The sequence below is a fragment of the Pundamilia nyererei genome, unplaced genomic scaffold (assembly GCF_000239375.1).
Source record: "Pundamilia nyererei isolate P.nyererei 1_Seehausen unplaced genomic scaffold, PunNye1.0 scaffold00032, whole genome shotgun sequence".
NCBI classification, from domain to species: domain Eukaryota; kingdom Metazoa; phylum Chordata; class Actinopteri; order Cichliformes; family Cichlidae; genus Pundamilia; species Pundamilia nyererei.
In genome coordinates, this window is record NW_005187433.1 from 1,739,270 (window position 1) to 1,760,107 (window position 20,838).

Below are 20,838 nucleotides of genomic sequence, written 5' to 3' on the forward strand. Positions count from 1 at the left end.
AGGTGTGTGTGTGTGCATGTAAAACGTGTGTCCTTGCCAGCCACTTGACATCACACAGCCCTCTCGTGGCAGGCTTCTCGGATCAGTAGCAGAATGGATAAGGCTATTTACCAGCATCTTATTTGGTCAGGGTCAGACCTCCAGTAACAGTTTAATAGGTGTTGAGGGTGGCTGCTGCATGGAGGAGAGCAGCTTTATCTGTCCACATATATACAACACAGTGTGTGTTTTTATGTGCCTGGGAAGTGGTTTAAAAAAAAAGTTTTAACCACCAAGAAATATATTATACATATCATTCATTTTTGCATTCAGCTGTATCTGTGCCCCCGTCAGTCTGCTGTTTAATTCCATTCAATTCTCTGAGATGCTTTCAATTGTAAGGTAAAATAGAAAGACCCCACAATAATAATGTTTACAAATACAGCACACACATATTATTTGGGAATAAATATAAAATGAACATGTCAAAGTCTTTAACAAAGAAAAAACTTCAAGTAGTTAGGTTTCAGTTCTGAGGATTAGACCCTTTGGGGAAAGGGAACATCACCTTCAATGAAATATCCAACACAGAAACAGACACATTTAGACCCTCTTACAGACTAAATAGAAATATATGCATATACCCTCAGACATGCCTACATTGCTACATACTTAGACAGATACATTCACAGACACATGCAATCACACCTACACTGACAGCTAAGGTTCTGCTGAAGGTCATTCATAATGATTAAAGAGGCATCTCTGCAATGATTTTTAAATGACCCTTGGGACACTGTGACCATTGACACCTCTTCAAGAGAAAATTACTTTATCGTGCCCTGGGACACCTGAATTTAGACTGACACAGTGACAGTCTAACAGACATATAAGCATTTAAAAGCAGACTGGAGGAAAAAACGTAAAGCCAAATGAAAACACAGGGAGAGTCACACAGAGTCATGCACATAATGTCATGAATGATATGAAAATGTGTAGGGGTGTAGTGGTGGGTAAGCTTGAGCTGGTAAGAACACAGAGGGGGGACAGACGAACACAAGGGCAAGTATGTGAAGACATGCATTCATACAAAGACGTAAGAGACAGCCTGGACTAGCCCAAAGCCAGAAACCCATCCATCCAGTCCGAGAACAATCCCAGTCAGCACCAGTGGGAATATAGCCCCAGTTCAATCCCAGCACACACTCATACGCTCACACACACCCTGCAGCTCTTTTCTTCAAGCCGCTGATACAGAGGTTTTGGTAATAGCCATGCTGATGGTGTGATGGCTAATTTCACCTTCATGCGTTTGGTGTGTGTGTGTGCGTGTGATAATCACCTTGAGCCATGCAGGTAGTGGATTCCCCCAGAGATCAGCTCGGTTTGATTTGACATAACACACCTCACATGCACACACATACACAACACTTTAGTGCGGATATTAACATATAAACTAGCGTGGCTTTGTTAGAACTGAGAATCACCTTCACACGCCATGCAAGGTTATCACAAAAATTATTAATAGTGCGTAGGCGTATGAGGGATGTTTTACAATATCTGTTGTAGGGGATTAGGATATTGAGCTATTACCTGTCTTTAGGTTCTATCTTTAATTTCACAGTTTCTCCAAAAAAAGCTTGTGTTACCGAAGAATTGACCTCAAGTGTTAATTAAATTAAATAACCATTGTGTCTACAGTAGACTTCTGAGGATAAAACATTCTCATGCAAACAGGTATGCTTACTGAATAATTTCACTATGTCAATTGCTGGCAAGGCTTTCATATCATTGTCTGCTTTGTGTGAGAGTAATCACACAATAAAACGAGTTGCTGACATCAGCAGCTAATTTCACTGCATCTAACAGACACATCATTACCAAGGCTTGCATCATCATGCTTTAAAAACACAATACATTTTACAGAACCTCACAGCTCATTATCACTGTAACCTGGCAATGACCTGCATTTTGCTGGATTCTTTCCCCAGCCTACGATGTAGCATTGTCAATAGCTTAGTACAAAGACTGCAGGTGTGATTTTTTTAGGATGCCTGTCTTTACTTGGGCAGTGTTTGATTTTCTCCTTGGATCAGCAACTGTCTATGTATTCATTTATCCATCTATTTCTACCCCCCACACTCCACCTAGACAAAGAGAAAAAAACTGGTAACTAGCTCCCTTGTTACCCTGTCAGTTGGTATCTTAACAAATAAAGCATGTCTAATTGCATTGCTGGGAAACATCTTGGAGTAATTACATGTCCGCTGAAAGTAGCCCATTACAATCAAACCAGCAAGCGATGAAAACACAGACAAAAACAGAGTACATTGCAGTAAATGCAATTTGGTCAATTAACTGGTCAATATCAACTATAATACAATTAGGAAACACACAGTGACATCCTTGTGATTTAATTAGTAAGAGAAACGTGTTTCATTTATTGCTGCTGACTGTTTTTATATGCAGTTTGCCACTTTCCTTGGGGTAACCTCACAAACTGCATGGTAATATATTTACAGTCTCTGGGGTCTCACAGATGGGCTACAACAGCAGAAGACCACACCAGGTGCCACTCCTGTTGGCTAAAAACAGAAAATTGAGATTAAAAGTCACTAAAACTGAACAATGGAGGATGAAAAACAATGTCTGGCTTTGTTGACTCTTGATATCTGGTGTAGGGACTATTTTCTTGTCACACTTAGTACCAACTGAGCATTGTTCACGTGCCACAGCCTGCCTTATTATGGTTGCTCACCATACCAATCACCCTTTATCGTCACACTGTACCCATCTTCTGATGGCTGCTTCCAGCAAGGTAACACCGCATATCACAATGCTATCAAACTCACAATCACATCAAACTGGCTTCTTGAACAAACAATGAGTTCCCTGAACTTAAGTGACCTCGACAGTCACCAGATGTCAGTCCAGTCAATCATCTTTGGTATGTATTGAAATGGGAGATTCACATCAGGGACGGATGACAAATCTGCAGCAACCATGCAATGCTATTGTGTCAAAATGGAACAAAATCTCTGAGGAATATTTCCAGCATGCTGTTGAATCTATGCACAATGAATCAGGATGGTCATGAAGGCAACAGGAGGATACAGCATGGTGCTAACAATTTAAATTTCATATTTTTGGAGGAGTTTTCTTTATGCTGCGTTTTCTGTTTCCTATTTTGTGGGATTTGTTAAGAAAGTGCAGAGAATTAACCATTTAAATTAATGATGACATTTTGCAATAACCTATGAACTAAATACTCATTGAAACATTTCTGTATTTAATAGGGGAAATACTAAATTGTAATATCTTGACTTAGACAAATATCTGGTGAGATCAAAGGCTGGCACTTTTTGCTGTTTTGATGATTTGGTTTTCTTTTGTAGACATGTGACTACGGTATCTCACCGAGTCAACCAGGACTTCCTCTGAATACCAAAAGCATTCACAGTCAAATGTGAGTCTATATGTCCAAAAGCTAAAGCTTGGCCACAACTGTGTCACGCAATAGGATAATGATGTATGACTATGTCATGTATCAGGAACTCTACAACAGAATAGCTGAAAGGAAAAAAAATAAACATATTGCAGTGGCGTAGTCAAAGTCCAGATCTCATGCTGTCTGACATGCTGTGTCAAAATTAGAGATGGCACGATATCACTTTTTTATGTGCAATACCAATACCGATATCAGAAATTTGGATATCTGCTGATACCGATATAAATCCGATATAGGGTATTTTATAATCAATAAAACGTTTTTTTTTCAAATATCTTGCTGCATTTTGTATAAGTTCATACTCAAGTTTAAAAAAACAAAATAAAACTAAAGCTATTCTTTTATACCTTGTGCAAAAAATACACTGCACCCAAAATATTTCATGGTTCAGCAACACTGATCAATCTAATAAACTTAAACCTACTCCATCCTTCCTATTCTGGTATTTTAAAGAGTACTTAGTAGAAATATTAAGCAGCCTAACTAATAGGGTTGCCAACTCCTAGCAAAAAGAAAAAAAATAGGGAACCACCCCCTGCCCTCCGCCTCACAATGCTTAATTGATGTAATCAACTTTAATTTAATGCACGTGTAAAGAAAAAAAAATGCACAGAAATCAATTATTTTTCTACAATAATTAAATAGATTCTATATCTTTCTTCAACTGAACTGCAGACTGCACAGATCACAGATGGTATCTTCCCAAAGGAAAAAGTGTTATAGCTTACTATGTTATAAATTTGACTTAATAGTTCTGATATACAATAATGGACTTCTATACATTTGACATCAGATGAAAACTTTGGTTGTAAGATTCAGATAATTATTTATTAAAAGCTAGACATGACAATTAGAAAGAAAAGTATGTCTTTTTGCCCCCCTTTCCCTGTTAATGCCCTACCTGGCCCCCTGGCAAAACCTTGCTAGACCCGCCCCTGCACAGTTACCAGCCGTCAGCTACTTAGAAAAGGATCCTGGTGCTGATCGGCTTATCAGCTGATCATTGATTAGTTTCATGATTGAAGTAGCAGCAGGAGAGGGAGGGAGAGAGAAGAGGCAGTCGCTCCATATATCGGTTGTTAAGCTTAACGTGGGAATGCTTTATAAACATTCAGAGATGAACTTACACACTTGCTTTACTTCTCTGGGAAACCTTTCTCTGAGATGAAATGCCGGTTTGGTAGCGAGGCTACAAATGCTCAACCAGACCCCCAACAGCCACTCTATCACGTGAAGCATACTGCTCCGACGGCTAAGGTTATGAGCTGAGTTACGCCATGTCGCAAGTTTTGTGAGTTGCTTTTGTGATATTTAATGGATCGGATTACATTTTTTATTTCTCTCTGATATTCGATCCAGTAATTTAGGTCAGTATCAAATCGGTCCATCTCTAGTCAAAATTGAAACATATAAAACGAGATAATATGAAAGATTTATATTCTCACTGGACACCACCTTTTACCTTGCTAGCACCAGGTTATATCCATTATTGCCTTCATAACTGGCTTGATTCTTTGAGAGCTGAATAAATGAATATCTGTGAACCTCACACAACGATGTGACAGAAGTCATACAGAAAAGATTACTTCAAGTTATTACTGCTGAAGGCGTTTCTACAAGTGTTGTGTACTTACTTTTGCACATCACTGTATATTAAAATTTTGGCCTCATTGTTCACTAAAGTTATGCACAATCTAAAAACTCAGTTCCAAAATTCAAAATTTTTCCTTGGATGATATTGCTACAGTTACACCTTCAGAATGACTGAAAGTAACATAATATGATGGCACTGCTTTTTCCTGTGAGGTCACAAACAAATCACTGCAGTGCAGGAGCAAAGCATAAAACATAAAACAATTATTAATAATTATTGTAATGTGTAGTGCCTGTGTGTGGTCAACAGATAATGATTGTTACAACAAGAGTTGATGTTACTCATGTTTTATTGCAAAAATATAGATTTGATAACACACTACAAAAACATCAACACAAACATAATACATGACAGTCTCAAAAACAAACCAATAGCACATCAGTAGCTGAGTATTTTTACTGTGCTTTCAATAAATCACAATGAATTTGTTACTCAGTCGCTTAAAACTGTATGTGTGAACTGATAAAATAATTACATTTGAGCTGGGGACAATTGATTAATCACATACTTGTTTTGTATGTTAACACTTTGTGAAAGCTGCACATCATTTCTAAGATCAAATACGTGATAATCAAATAAATGTACCTATTTTCCACTTCCTGAGAAGTTAAAAACACAAATGCAAGTAGACAGTGCCGTTGGAAACAGTGTTTGTCCCACTGCAAATATGCATTTGAAGAATTGCTTTTTCACAAAAATGTTACTCAACAGGCAAATGCCGTGGTCTCGAATTACAATTGTAATTTTATTGACCCACATTAGTCTTTAGGAGACATTTTTCCCCCGTCAGTGTGGTTTTCTATATGGCACAAAATACAAATCCTATGCACTTCATCAGCTGTTGCTAAGATGAAGCTGCCCACTAAAGAAGAGGAATAAGTTCAAGCTTATTCCAAACATCCTTTAAACCAAAAATAAGTTGTACAAAGTCTTTGACTTTATTTGCACAATTGCTCCAAAGTATAAGGAATGCTGAAACGACTAATCAAAAATAGTAGTAATATTAATATTAATAGTAGTAATGGAAGAATGCTAGAACTGTGGGCCCTGATACAATTCAACTCACTTTCAAGGACTCCTAAACCTATTTTCAGTATGTTCACGTCTGACAAACCCCCCCAAAAAACTTAATCAGTTAGTGCAACCTTTTGTTGTTGTTACATTTCCATGCATTTGTGTATGCAAAAATTATTTTTGCAAATAATGTCAGGTCACATATTGCTTTTGGGTCTTTCATAGAATCCAGTCAAACTGGTATCTACTGGTTTATGCGGTGCTGTAATTTTGGAATAAACCCCCCAAAAACTCATGTATGAGTGCAACAACTTCTAATGGACATTTCTGCCTGGACCAGTGTGACTAACTTAGATTACCTCTTCTCAAACTCAAACAACAAAGATGTTACATAAGACCGGTTGTCTTATGTAATTTGACGCAACAATTTTGTCTCCTGCATAAACACTGCATGGCTGACGGAGTTTCAGCTGACAGTTACTGAAGAGTAAAACCACATAAATCTTTAGTATTTGCTGGTTTGTTGTGCTTTCTTTTTTTCTTCTTGGCTAAATGTGAGCAAAAGATAAAGTCATGCTATTGGAAAAAGTGCTGAGAATAAAGTATTTGAATTGATGATTTGATATTCTGAGCAGAGCATATAATTAGCTTGACTGTATATTTACTATGGTTTGCAATGCCAAGAAATCAATACCTGTTCTCACACTTTTGGAATTAACAGTGTTGATGCTAAAAAGCTGTCAAGACTGGCTGAGGCCTTGACATCAAGGATTAGTGCTCTGTTGACTTCTTGTTAAAAAGCCAATAATTCACCTTTATTCTAAAAGATGCCTGTCAAACCCTGTGTTTACATCATGAAAGTGTATTGTTGTGCCATACACTCAAAAATATGGTGCTCTACATCAATGATGCTCATATAACTTTGATTTGTATTACAAATATGATTAATTCTTGTGCTTAACTGTAAAAAAATTATGCCATGGGGACCAATGGGAGTGTGAAGGGAACACAGTAATTTTAATAATTAAATAGTAAATAATAAGGATACACTTGCTGACAGTAACATGTCAGTCACCTATCGATATTTTAGTCAAACAAAGGGCAACAGAATTCTGATAAAGTGCAAATTAAATCAGTTCCAACAAGCATATTATCTGACATTCTTCTTATTGCCTGTAGACGTTGTTGGCAAACACGTATAGAAAGTTGAACAGCTGGGGCATAGCATTTTGGCAGGGGGGTAAATAACGGTGCTCAAAAGATGAGAGGCACTTATAAGGGTGTCGTATTCACTAATTTTTCATGCCCCAAGCATAAATTTTAGTTTGAAAATTCCAGTAAGCTGAAAGGGTGGTTGTAAAAAGCCAATAACATGACAACTAGGGAGGGTCAAAACACTGCGAAACCCAAACTAAAAGCAGTATTCGTGAGACTGAGGAAGCCTTATGACTCACTGGGTCGTAAATAAAAACTGCCCAACACAACTGCTTTTGCTGTACAGTACATGCCTTATATTTTGCACCATGTTACTGATGCCTTCCCCTGCTGAATGAAATACCTGCACAGCCACAATAATCTACATAGGCATGGGTGCCAGTTTTACTGCCAAATGTTGCCTGCTGTTAAATGCTTGACATCACTAAATGCATACAGTTCCCCAATAATATGCAACATAGCAACATAGTTTATCAATGTACAAGCCATAGACTAAAGAGGCTATGCAGATATTTATCTTGTACCAGACTTTCACTCTGTTAGAACACTATGACTTTCAGAAACACATAATAATATAGAATATTAACCTGTGACCATTCCCCACTTTACAATCTTTTATGGAAGCAGTCAAGAAGTTTGATCTTGACAGCAGGTGGAAAAGCTTAAATGCCATTACCTAAGAGGGTCCTTACCACCATTAAGGACTTATCCCTTTTACTCATCTTGAACTCTGTGGGGGGTCTGAGTGTTTCAAAGTGAAAGCATGTTCTTTGAAAAAGTGAAATGCCTCTTTAAAACCTTTACATTCTTCTTGTGTGCTTTTCTATACCTTTCATACAATCAGGTGATAACACCTCTTGAAACCCCCCCCAAAAAAAAACAACCTACTTCTACAATCTCATTGCATTTCCATCTGTATACCCCAACACTAGCAGTACACTAACTGATACAAATATAAGCATGTTATCTGCAGAGAGCACAGATATAATGTGAGAACGTAGCTTCTCTTTAGGTGAACAATGCAGTGAAAAAAGGTCAAGTTTTAGCAATAAAGCACTGAGTAGCAATCTACGTATAACATACCATACCAAAGAGAAGTAAAGCAAGGGCTTGATCATTGACATCATTGTATATGTTTATACCATACAATACACCAGAAATTCATCAGTCCCTGTTCATAATTCTCATCTACTTCTAGTGTCAACAAAGCTTTTCTTGCTGCTCTCATTTAGGGCCACTGAAAAATATTTCTAGGTCTTGCACCAAAAAAAATGTAAAATGAAACATAATCACCAACAACATAAGATAAATATTTGCTCTTTTGCATACCTTTCTGGGGACCCTTATCTGGGGACAGTTGTGCTGGTTGCCCCCACTCAATAGCGGCCCAGGTCTATGTAGCAGGAATGCCGATTCAGAATATCTGTCACTATTTACTAATGTGTTCTACTCTGAGATGACTGGTCAATATCCACTTGTCCACATGATAGCAGACAGAAGAACAATGCTCCCTGCTTTAAATATATAATACATTATATACATGAAAGACATGTAGGCAAAGCTGCTCAGTAGTCCAAGAGAGAGTATTATTATAAAACACAAACTGTCCACATAACTTTTGCTCTTTTTTCAAACAAGTAGAAATAAATAAACGATTATCAAGTAGATGAATATTGCCTCCTTATTTTCAGCAGTCCTGTTAGAGTGAGGTTTATTGTGGTGTTGCAGACATGCGTGTGAGAGATTCTCCGAGGCATGGTAAACTGAACAGAGTGCTGATGGGTTTCTGCGGTACCTGAAGTTTGTTGGTTCTAAGTGAAGGCTTGATGAAGATCCGAGTGCACTCTTGAGAGAAGGCTGCATTGAAATCCTTGTAGAAGTTCCCTTAAAATCTGAGGAAAATGTTCCATTAGAATACCAGTAAACAGTCTTGTTGGAATCTTTGTGATCCCTTCCATGAGAATCTGAATGGCAGTTCCATTATTACATGAACAAATGTTCCATCAGGATTGAATGAACCTTTGACGAGTGTCAGTTTGTTCCAGTTGTATTCTACTGGAACCACATTTAAACATGAAGTGGAGTTTAATTTGAAAATGCGCGATCGATGAATGGATGTCAAATTAAAAATGTCCAGTTCCAGTGTGGATCCTAACTTAAGGTTATTTGGAATCTGGATGAAAGATTTACTCATGAATAAGCAAATGCTTCTTTTGAATCTCAGCAAAATCTTCTCCTAGACTTTGAAGTGAAGGTTTTTAAGCGATTTCAGTGTTCCATGTGCTGCTTGCCTGCAATCTGAGTGAATATTTCACTAAAATATGTGTGAATTTTTCAGCTAATAGAACAGTTTACAATTAAAATATGCATTGCTTTGTAGTAACTTCACTGTAAGTGAAAGGTCTTGCACATAGAGCAAAGCCAGCTGAATAACATACAATCAGTGGCCTCATTCAGAAGCTGGTTTTAAGGACTAGAATGGTTTTATTGCCACATTGTAGCAGTGCTATACATTCACCCAGAAGAACAGCTGTAGAGAGTATATTTAAGTGTAAATCTTCATGTCTTTATTTGTTTGTTTTCACTTCTCTTTTTTAGGCTCTGTAAGAACCATTCTTAAGATCTAGTATTTTAAAACAGCAAAGGTCAAGTATCTATTCTTGTCTTTCATTGCTTTGGAAGATAATTAAGTAAATGACAGTGAATATGAATATGGATGATTAAAATAGATTTTAGCTTCAGTTTTGCACATGAAGATGTGGTAGAAATGGGTAAAAATCTAAACCACAAGCACATCAGCATGTCAAAGCAAATATTGACATTAATTTAAATAATGATAATGGTTCAATATATGGAAATGAATTCAGTGAAACCTGATGGAACGATAATCTCGATGGAGAAAGTTGCCAAAGAATCAGCAAGTACTTTTTTTGTTCCACGGGGCTCAGCTCACCTGAGACAGGTTGAAAAGGTTCCCTTCGAGCCCAGTGTATAAACTCACATCTGTGATACAGCCAAAAACTTTATGGTTGCTCTCAGAGTTAGATCTGCTGTCTGTGATTTAGGTATCCAAAACAGTGCCAAGAGGATCCCCAGAGTCATATAATTGAATAATTAAAGTAAAACCATTACTTAAGTTCATATTGAGCTCACCATCATCATCCCTCCAAGTAGCACCACTCAGTCCAGTTCAGTTTGGTTTTAGTGCTGCAATATCCAATATTCCCAATGACACCAACGCAAACTCCACACACAGGAACCAACAACATGTGGATCCTCCAGTTTAGATCGGTAGAACACTGGGTATCCTCGTCCACAGAAAGTGCTAAGCCACTCTAGGTCCAGTACATAGTAGGTCCATATATTGTATTTCTGTGTTTGTGTGCGCGTGTACGAGTGTGCATGTGTCTGTATGTTTGTATTTCACATCATATGTTTACAGTAGAGTTGGTGCTGTTCATATGGACCCTCATCTCCTGAATGCTAGTAATAATTTTTTTCTGGTGTCCAGCCAAGTTCACGCCTACTCTTCGCAAATCCCTGAAAAACAGCACACAGAAAACAGGGCACTATATTTAAGCATTCTGCTAACAAATAAGGCAATGCATGAGAAAGTTGTTAAAAATAAGCCTGCATTTTGGATTACTTACATAAATACATTCATTTTTAATGAATGTGATAACCAGTCTTTTTTGTAAGTTAGAAGTTATTGTGTGTTTGGGCTTTTGGATACACACTGACTAAAGAGATTTTGCTGTTAAACCAATTTCTCAATCGTCCTCGAGTTATATATGACATTTTTACCAATGTTCTGTAGTTATATTATCTTTATATGAACTCTTAGTTCAATGAAGAGAAAAAGCATTTTGAAGTATTTGCACAGACTTGCAATCTTGTAATGCAGTGCTTACCAAATTTATTAGACCCCCTGTAATAAAAATGAGAAAACACAAATATTTTAGAAATCTATCAAAAACATGTTTAAAAAAAAGTTTTAGGCAAATAACAAACTGAACTCACATTTTTTTATCCAAATTTGAACCGGCAAACTTTTCTCTGAGAGGTCAGAAATTAACCAAGTATAAAATTCAAGTGCTGAAAATAAACTTTCCTGTTCAGGAATGCAAGTAAAGAACTGTAATTTGGCTTTACTATAATATGCTTTACACTAAATTTGAAAATGAATGGAAAACAACAATAATTATAGCTTAGCATTAAAAATATAATTTTGATTAAAGAGCTTCTGCATAGAAACATACAAAAATGTGGGTAATTATGAATACCTTTCATTTAGGGCAGCACTGGAATAAAACTTACATTGGGTGATGGTCTAATAAAGTTGTTAAGCACTGTAGATAACCTTCACACCACTTTGTGTGTTCATTAGAGTGTTCATTACATTAAATGGTCTACGGAAAAAACATCTGTGATGCTGTTTAAACCTGGCATTAACATGTCAGCTAAGGACATGAGTGAATAGACCCAGTATACACTGACAATGCATTCAAATCAGATCACTCAAACAATATGGGATTTGGACTGGGCTCAGTACTGGACCACAGTGTCTTCTGTGTAAGCACAATCTGTAGGTAATTGTTTACGCACTACTGGCGTAATACTCAAGTGTAAACAGACATATATCACCAAGATGTGTTTCAAGCATGTTTGGCATGTTTGACTGGGGTTTTTTCCTGAAACATGCCAATGAATAGACCTAATCTTGTTTTCTTCTTATAACTTACAACTATAGCAGAATAGGCACATGAAGTGCTTTGCTGCTTCTCACCAGTAAAGAAACAACTGGATACAAATGACAGATATATTAGATTCAATGACAATTGGTCACTGATGTAACTCAAAGATACATTCTAATCCTGTAGATGAACTGACATACTCTGAAGTGTCCACTTGTAAATACCCAGTGGACAGCGATAAAACCCATGTTAATGCCTTACAAATGATTTATGTTAAAACCAGGGGGAATGAAACTACACCTTAAGGTAGACGTCCTATCACCTATGCATTTATATGTATGTGTGCATGTGCATAAGACTCTTACTCTGATGTCATCTGAGCCACTGTTTCCAGTGAAGAGTAACCTCCTTCCATAAACAGTTCAGTGTAACGTCCCATCTTGATGGAGTCAAGCCACTCTCCTACAGTCTGGCTTCGAGTGCTACAGTTCCCTTCTACGCTGGCATGCTCCACTAACAGGTTGGAAACTCTGGAACGTGGGAAAACAGGTAAAGAGAAAGCAAAATGTTTGAACATGAGTCTTCATGAAGCTATTTATGCACCATTACACAACTGCAAATGTTGTCCACTCAAAAGTCTTTGTCATTTGGCTCACTCTTCATGCTTACAAATAAGGCTCTCTCTTATCAAACAGAAATATTTATGCCAACTAACAACATTCTCCACACTATAACTAGAAGAGGCGTGTGGTGTGAGAAAAGGACAAGCATAGCTTGAGTCATTTTAATCTTGACGCCCGTCATATGTCATTGTATGGCTGTTAGATAAGGTGTTGCTTTATTAAATGCGTTCCGGTGTGTGTTTGTGTGTGTGTGTGTGTGTGTGTGTGTGTACAAAAAGAAAGAGGAAAACAAAAGATCTACCATTATTTCATTATCTCCGCAAAGAAAATAACATAATGAAGTGTCTGCATAAATGTCTGCTTCAGAGCAATTATTGCCATTTCATACCATTATGTACTAATGCACTGCACATACATGGAGAGGAAATACTAACTGAATGTTCAAATGTTACGACAATCAAAGGACACCCCACTGACTACATTTCAGACTAATGCTTCATTCTAAGAAAATTAAGCCACTTTATTTCTCTGCTCTTTATTGCTAGTGTGCAGCAGCCAAAGACTACGTTTTAACTATGCTGCTACACAGGACTTCAGTAAGACTCTATTTACATTTTATCTTGAAAGATGAAGTCTATTAGCTTAGAGTGCTGAGCCTAATTTGCTTAAAAATGAATGTGTAAATGAATACACTTCATTTTTAAGAGCCAAGAAGCAGAAGCATCATCAATAAGTGTTTAGAAATGTTTAACAGAAAGCTAACATCATTTCTTAACAAAGACAATAACACCAGCCATTTAGATGATATCATCTGTATGTGTGTGTGCTTGTGGAATAAACTATAACTAATATATATTTTAAATGGTGTGCAAAGTACAGTGTTACATCCTACCTGTGTGAGGAGTTGACAAGCTTTTTTAACGAGCTGGGGTTCCGGATGAATTTGTCTAGCAGGCAAACAATCTCATCAAACTTGGGACGGTTGCTGCGTTCTCGCTGCCAGCAGTCCATCATAAGATGGTACAGGGCCTCAGGACAGTCCATAGGACCTGGCAACCTATAGCTTTCCTCCACTGCTTTTATTACCTTCAGATAGAGAGATGAAGAAAGACAGGCAGGTTAGCTTTACAAAAGCAAACAAACAAAAAACAAACCTGTGTATAATGTACAAACAGTTATACTGTAAGAGCAAAAGGTACATTTCAATCATCTATGCGAGTAGGATAACTAAAGGTTGCTTTAACTTCATGATTATTGTCTGATTGTAGAGTTTAGGAAGCAGTTTCTTCCTCCTCCCCTATCATCATCAGGGGAACAGATGTTGGGGTGACGGATGAATCCCTAGGACTACACATAAACAGCTAACTCGACTTGTACAGGAACACAGATATTGTCTTTAAGAAGGGTCCAGAGTTGCCTGTATCTTCTTAGGAGGCTCAGGTCCTGCAATGCCAAATGCCCATGCTGTCTATGTTTTGTTACTCTAAGGTTGGACATATGACTATATGGCAGTGTGTTGGGGCAGCAGGGTGAAAACAGCTGATGTCAGGTGTCTGAAAAGAGGTTGCTAAAGAAACTCCTCAGCATTATGTACAATCCATCCCACTATACATTCCTCTCTGATTGCTCACCACAGCACACACAGGAAAAGGCTCATTGCCCCAAGGTGCAGGACTGAGCACTACAGCAGATCCTTTCTACCTGTGGCTATTAGATTATCCAACTCCCATCTGTTTTGATAGTTCAAACACTGAAAAACCCCCAAAAAGAGCAAAAAAAGTGAAAAAGAACAACTACACATTAACAACATTAACACTCTATAATACTATAATTTTATACCTTCTCATCTGTTCTTTACGAGATGGAAGGATTAGTATTACTACCATAGTATCACTTGTAATTTATTCTCTGTTATCACTTACTGCGTTTGCTGATGGCATTAATATAATTAACACTGTTCCACTTTGTGCCTATGCGCACTCCTGTACTGCTGCTGATACTTTTATTTGTGTTTATATGTCAACCTTTTGTCTTTGTGTCTTTTTTTTTAGTAACTGAGATTTAGTTTGCTGTTTTTATGCTCTCAGTTTCTGTTCTTATTGCACTGAGCATGTAAAAGACACAATAATTTCAAAACACCATAATCAGGTTTCTTCAAAAGATTCTGGTATTCTGTCCCCGAGGAAATAAGACTCCAAAGCGACTATAAAATGAAAATCTATAACATGGATATATATTGAAGTATGCAGAGGGTACATCCTGTTTGGTGTATCCTGCAATATTTTTTTAAAGGCAGAACCATGACACACTTCAGCAAGGCAAGATTACTTTCAAATTGAGTTCTCCTGAGCAAGATCCTGAATTCTGATACTTGCTTGAGGGATGTGCTTGCTCTCTACCTGACCTTATACTCAAATATCCATGAAGTTAGCAACCCAACACCAATGGCCTGTGTGAATCCAGCAAAATAACACAACATTAACACAACTTTGTTTATTTCACATGCCTCATAACCCCGTTAATCATTTCTGCAAGTAACAGGATGCAGTACTGAATCACAGAAATGTTTTGGTGGGGGAAATTGAATTGGATGAATAATAAATAAACCTTAGCTCCCTCCGTTAGACCCTGTAGTGGAAAGCACGCTGCAGTTTTCAGCCTAGTTCTGCCAGTGCAAGACACTACAGGGAATTGATTTGTTGAGTTTATGACAGCCTTTACTTGTGTCAAATTCACACAGAAGACAGATGTGATGGCACTCCAATACGCTTGCATGTATTAAAGCGCATGCATATGTACTCTTGCACTCTAGCATAAGAGAGAAGCACAGCAGCAAATCACTGCGTGCTGAGGGGGTAGAAAAACTGACTGGCAGGGAGGAAAGATCAGAGGAAGGGAATGAGAGACGAAGTGGGGGAAGAAAGAGAGGGCGGACAAGACGCAAAAAAGTGCATTTTGTAGAGACAAAAAAAGGAACAAGAGAAAGAAGTGAGAAGGAAGAGGAGACAGTGGGCAACAGAAGGTGATAGCTGAGAAAAAGAGAGTGTGAGAGCCTGCACTTTCTTGTGCAGATCAGAGAAAATCCAGCATAACGCTTTCAATTAAACATCAAACGTCTTCTCCTCTCCTCTCCTTCTCATCCTCCTCTCCTCCCCCTCTCTAGATTCGAGACAGACAGCCTAACAACCAAAAGGAGGGTGGAGTCTGAAGTAGGAGTTGGAGAGGTCACTGGAGGGCTGTGCGTGCATATGTTGCCTGTGTGAGTGGGTGGGTGGGAAATTAATGCATGTGTGTGGTGATGAATCAAGTACTGCAAGCTCACGCATCACCATCTGATACGACTGCAGTTGTAAAATCCAGCAAATACTACATGCGTTACTCACAAGATTAAAGAAAACTAACTTTTCCTTAAAATGTCTTTAAAACTTACATCTTGATTGGACATCTCCCAGTAGGGCCTCTCTCCGTATGACATCACTTCCCACATGACAATCCCATAACTCCACACATCGCTAGCCGAGGTGAACTTCCTGTATGCAATTGCTTCTGGAGCCGTCCAGCGAATGGGAATCTTTCCGCCCTGTAACAAAATGCAGTTTTTACCAGATGATCCAAACACATTGAAGCATTTAAAGGAACCTGGGGCTTGGAAAATATAACCTCAAATTTTCGTGTGTTGTGCTGCTTTATTATGAAGAAATCTGATATGTTCACATAAATAAATAGACTCGAGCTACGCTTGTCCAGAGCTACAGCAGTAAATACAGCTGCCGTCATTCAACATTTTCATCTTTTGTGTCATGAGGATGGAAACCAAGAACAGACCTTAATTGAGACACTTCTTCCGCATGTGGTCCAATCCAAATTTCCCCTAATGGATACCAATTTAGGAACACATTCATGATACCAAGTTTCACTTTCTTATACAAATTCCCTATCCTAACTGTCGGGGGCCCTGTGATTCCTCTATTTTTTACTCATCTTCATTATCATGCTTTCATTGCAAAGATAAAAAAAAAGTTCACAGAAAGACTGCTGAGTTCCACAGGAAAGTGTGTTTTCAGCTGATGAGTAGTGAAATTAGCTTGATGCAGTATTGATGAACACAGCAGCAGGATATCTCAAGCTCTGATTATTTGAAGGGTGTGAATTATGTTATTCTCACTGCTCTGTCAGGGAAGGAGACCCAGACAGTGATAGAGAGAGAGAGCAAGAAGAGATGTAGCCTGGCAGTGAGAGGTGAGTGACAGGATATTTGGCACTAAGGCAGCAAGACTCAGTGCTAATTGAGTGTTGCAGAGACTGAGCTGAGTACTAATTGGACCTCCTCCAGCAGGAAGCAGGCCATCTCTGGCTGACAGAACGCCACTCTGCCTGGGATATACAGCTCAATTTAAGGCCTGCTGCTGTTGTGTGTGTGTGTGTGTGTGTGTGTGTCAGTGTGTGTTAGTTAAAGTGTCTAGGTGTGTATTTAGTGGGAAGACTATTCTGTGTGTCAGTTTTTCACTTAATCCAAAGTTTGATAAGGCAGAGTCATGCTCTGACACAACCCATATTAAATGTAAATAACTTTAAAGACAACAGTGTGCTGCCCTCTTCCCTAACACCCACACCGAGGCAGTCAGGTGATTAATTTATTAGTTGATCAAAAGAAATTTAAGTGAATGCTACTCGCTTGCATGCACCTTTTAAATATCTTTGCTCTGATATATATTACAGTCTTATGTAATTTAAATTGAACAGACTTTGGGCAGTTAGCCTGACAAACAACTTTAAGATATGTAATAACCACTGGCTTCAGAAATTTGTGCAGCTTTACCCGTGTGGTATATGCAGCCTCCGGATCATCTTCCAGGACTCGGGATAGACCAAAATCAGACACTTTACACACAAGGTTACTGTTGACCAGGATGTTACGAGCCGCTAGATCACGGTGGACATAGCCCATGTCAGACAGGTATCTACATTTGTCAACACAAAGGGAAGAAGGGTTAAACACAAACACTGCACGTTAATGAGTTCGAAAACACAGTGTGTTTGTTGGTTTCCTTTATACCTCATGCCAGATGCAATCCCACGCAGCATACCAACCAGCTGGATTACAGTAAACTGGCCATCATTTTTCTATGTAGAAAGAAGGGACAAAGGTGGAAAGACAATCTTAATATTTTGCTTTGGTATCTTTATCTAAACAATTGAATATAGTGTAAATAAATCGAGTCTATAATGTATCACATACGATGTACCACATATGTATTAACAAAAAATAACACGAATAGAAATGAAGACATAAACAGATAAACCTTAAAAAATGGGGCCTATAGAGAGTTTATAGAGCTGGCCTTATAAAAGCCGCCAGACAGGACAGGATAGTGTAACTCTATATATGTCTGTGAAGGTTCTCAGTCATCCAGGTCATCGCAGTCTAAGGAGCTTGGAAAGAAAAGCGTCTGGAAGTTGCTTGAAGACGTTTCACCTCTCATCCGAGAAGCTTCTTCAGTTCTAGGGTCAAATGGTGGAGAGTCCTAGATTTAAACCCAGTGGGAGTATCCCCCCAAGAGGGACAACTCTATATATGCACCACATAATAATAATAATAATAAAACATGTGAACATTTCTGACTTTATTTTGATAGGGACAGTGGGAAGAATGGCAGAAGTAAGCACAGGGGGGATGACATTTAGCAAATGCTACCCAGGCAGCATCTGCACAAATTATTTACCCATGTTGTATCGAACTTTAGCACTTAACTACTGGTCAACCCTGTATATGTTCTGTTGATTTTAAACCGTGTAAACCTGCAGACCTGGGCCAATTACAAGATAATATAAAGAAAGATGGGAAAAGGCTCCTTTTCAACTTCTCCCCCTGGATTTTGCCAATGGCTGTTATGGTGCCACTGCAGCAAATGTTGGGATTACTTTTTCTGTTTTTCTCTAACACCTACCAAACAACAGCACAGGTTGTGGATCGTGAAGCAGGAAGAAAGATTAAAAGCTGAAATATATTCTCCAGTATTGGTTTGGTTGTAGCCACATAATCACTGATCAATACAGATCTGATTAGCCTATTGTGTCAGCAAGGCAAGTCAGCTTATCTAACCCTAATGCTCTAGTTTTATGTGATAATTATAGAGAATATCCATAAGCACTTTACTCTGAAAATACACTTAATTTACATTTATATTTCTAGTATTTAGCTCTGGAGCTCACCATTTTCCCTCTATAAGTGTCAGTGATGGTCATCCAATCAACTATGCACTTCAAGTCAGACCTCCTGCTCTATGAAATGACCTAAAGCATTAATATTTCCATGAATCCTGCCCAGAGTTCAGTGTCACCCTGCTGCCTTGAATCGCATCATGTTTTATGAAATGACTGTCTCCTGTACAGACGCGTGTCTCCCCAAGTAATTCATCTTTCCCCTTCCTCCCTGCAATACCCGACTTAACCTTTCTGGTACTCTTCCAATCTGTATAGAAGAACGATGCTAAATCGGTTGTTCAAAATGTGAGAAAAATGAAGCATGCTTTTTGCCAAAGAAATAATTAATTCAAGCAACAGCATTGGATGACAATATTAGCTTAATTACTAAGTGGTAAGGTATTACCACTTAGTAATTAAGCTAATATTGAAAACTGCATACACAGTGATGGCTTTTTCCCTGGTATGGAAGACTCTTTCACTAGATTTCCTCTTAGCTTTTTCCCCTCTCATTGGTAGGCTCTCATTGTTAGTTTAAGCTTTTGCTCCTTCCAATCCAAATGTAAACTATCAACATTCCCCTCATCCACTCTTCACATTTTGACAGCAGACATGCAGCTCACAGTTTCAACAAATAGTTTTTTCTATCCACTCGCAGCAGAACATCCCACTTACATGTGAAATGAGATGTTAAGCCAAAGATGTGAGTTAGCAGCCTCACAGTACATTGTCCATAGCTGTGACAGCTAATCCAGGACCCAGTCCAGCCTCTGGTTTTCAAATAGCTGTGTCATTTATACTGGCCTCAGTACACCAGCCATCCATGTAATTACTTCTAAGGGTTTTCTGTGCTGCACCGTCTGCTGGTGGCCCATCTTCCCTGCTTCCACTTTGCCATTCAGGTTTATTCCCCATGACACACAGGACAGTCATATCAGCAGTTTTCACTCACCACAGCTCTGTAACACACACTTATCTGTATTTTTTGTCTCACAGCATCCCCCTTTTCCATGCAGCCAAAATGAGATCATTCCCTTCAGATGAGATTTCTGATTGTTCCTGTCTGCAATGCCTTTCAAGCAAGTAAACCGACACCTCAAACCAGAAGCATTTTACTCTCCCCTTTCCTCCGTTGTTGTTGTTTTTTTGTTTTTAAAAAAACACTTTAACTCTCTTCAGTGCTGAATCCTGATTGAATCTTATGTATTTCATCTCTTCATTAGCAAGACTCTTGAAGAAATTTATAGTTTTTCTCATGCAGGAATTAGACTTGTCTGCTACCTGAGCGTTGTGCCACTGTAGGCAGTGAACAGACTGTTAAGTGGTCTGAAGAGGGAATATTTATTTCAGCCTGCCTCTTCATTAAATTCCACATTCTACTCGCGATGAAGGCAGTAGGCCTACTTTCATTTACGCAGGAAAGGCATTATTCCAACTCTGAAGGCTTAGTGACTTTATATATTCTGGTGAGGTGATCTGTGTCATAGTAAAGGTGAGAAAGCATTTCAATATTTAAATGTGCCTTAAATCTGCCCCATGCAGATGAACTCAGATTCTCTGATTATTCACTACTATTTTGTGTTTCTCATCATGTTATCTTCCTTCCTTGACCTTATCAATGCAGCTGGCCTCTCCAGTTGTCTAACCAGGGTCTCCTAACTGTCTCTCATTCTGATTTTAAAACCAGCTGACCGTGCTTTTGAGGTTGTTGCACCCAAACTGTGAAACAGACTTCCTCAGTCAGTCAGGTCAGGCGACTCTTATTTGTTTAAAATGACTACTGAAAACTGTGTATAGGTTAGCGTTCCTTTAATTTTACCCTTTAATTTTTTGCCATAATTTGCGACTTTTTGCATGTATGTTGAAATGAAATCCTGACCGTATGCCTGTGTCTGCATGTTTGAACATGTATACTTATCTTCAATTTGTGGCTTTTATTTGAACTGT

At 38.4% G+C, this 20,838-nt stretch overlaps 2 protein-coding genes across 4 annotated transcripts in view; one reads left to right on the forward strand and one right to left on the reverse strand.

Annotated features, from left to right (window-relative positions):
* Positions 1–20,838, forward strand: part of LOC102207765 (katanin p60 subunit A-like 2) — a 384,693-nt gene that overhangs the window by 178,076 nt on the left and 185,779 nt on the right. The window lies entirely within an intron of this gene.
* epha5 (EPH receptor A5) overlaps positions 6,294–20,838 on the reverse strand; it is a 64,004-nt gene continuing 49,459 nt past the window's right edge. The window contains exons 14-20 of one of the 3 annotated variants that reach the window (XM_013909853.1): positions 17,744–17,811; positions 17,507–17,648; positions 16,118–16,267; positions 13,580–13,773; positions 12,430–12,594; positions 11,282–11,298; positions 10,852–10,910 (exon numbers count right to left, since the gene is read on the reverse strand). In XM_013909853.1, the coding sequence (XP_013765307.1) occupies positions 10,894–10,910; positions 11,282–11,298; positions 12,430–12,594; positions 13,580–13,773; positions 16,118–16,267; positions 17,507–17,648; positions 17,744–17,811 (753 nt within the window). In that variant the 3' untranslated portion in view covers positions 10,852–10,893. Of the gene's footprint in view, positions 10,911–11,281; positions 11,299–12,429; positions 12,595–13,579; positions 13,774–16,117; positions 16,268–17,506; positions 17,649–17,743; positions 17,812–20,838 lie in introns of all 3 variants that reach the window. The other 2 variants (XM_013909854.1, XM_005729214.2) reach the window with 2 other exon arrangements.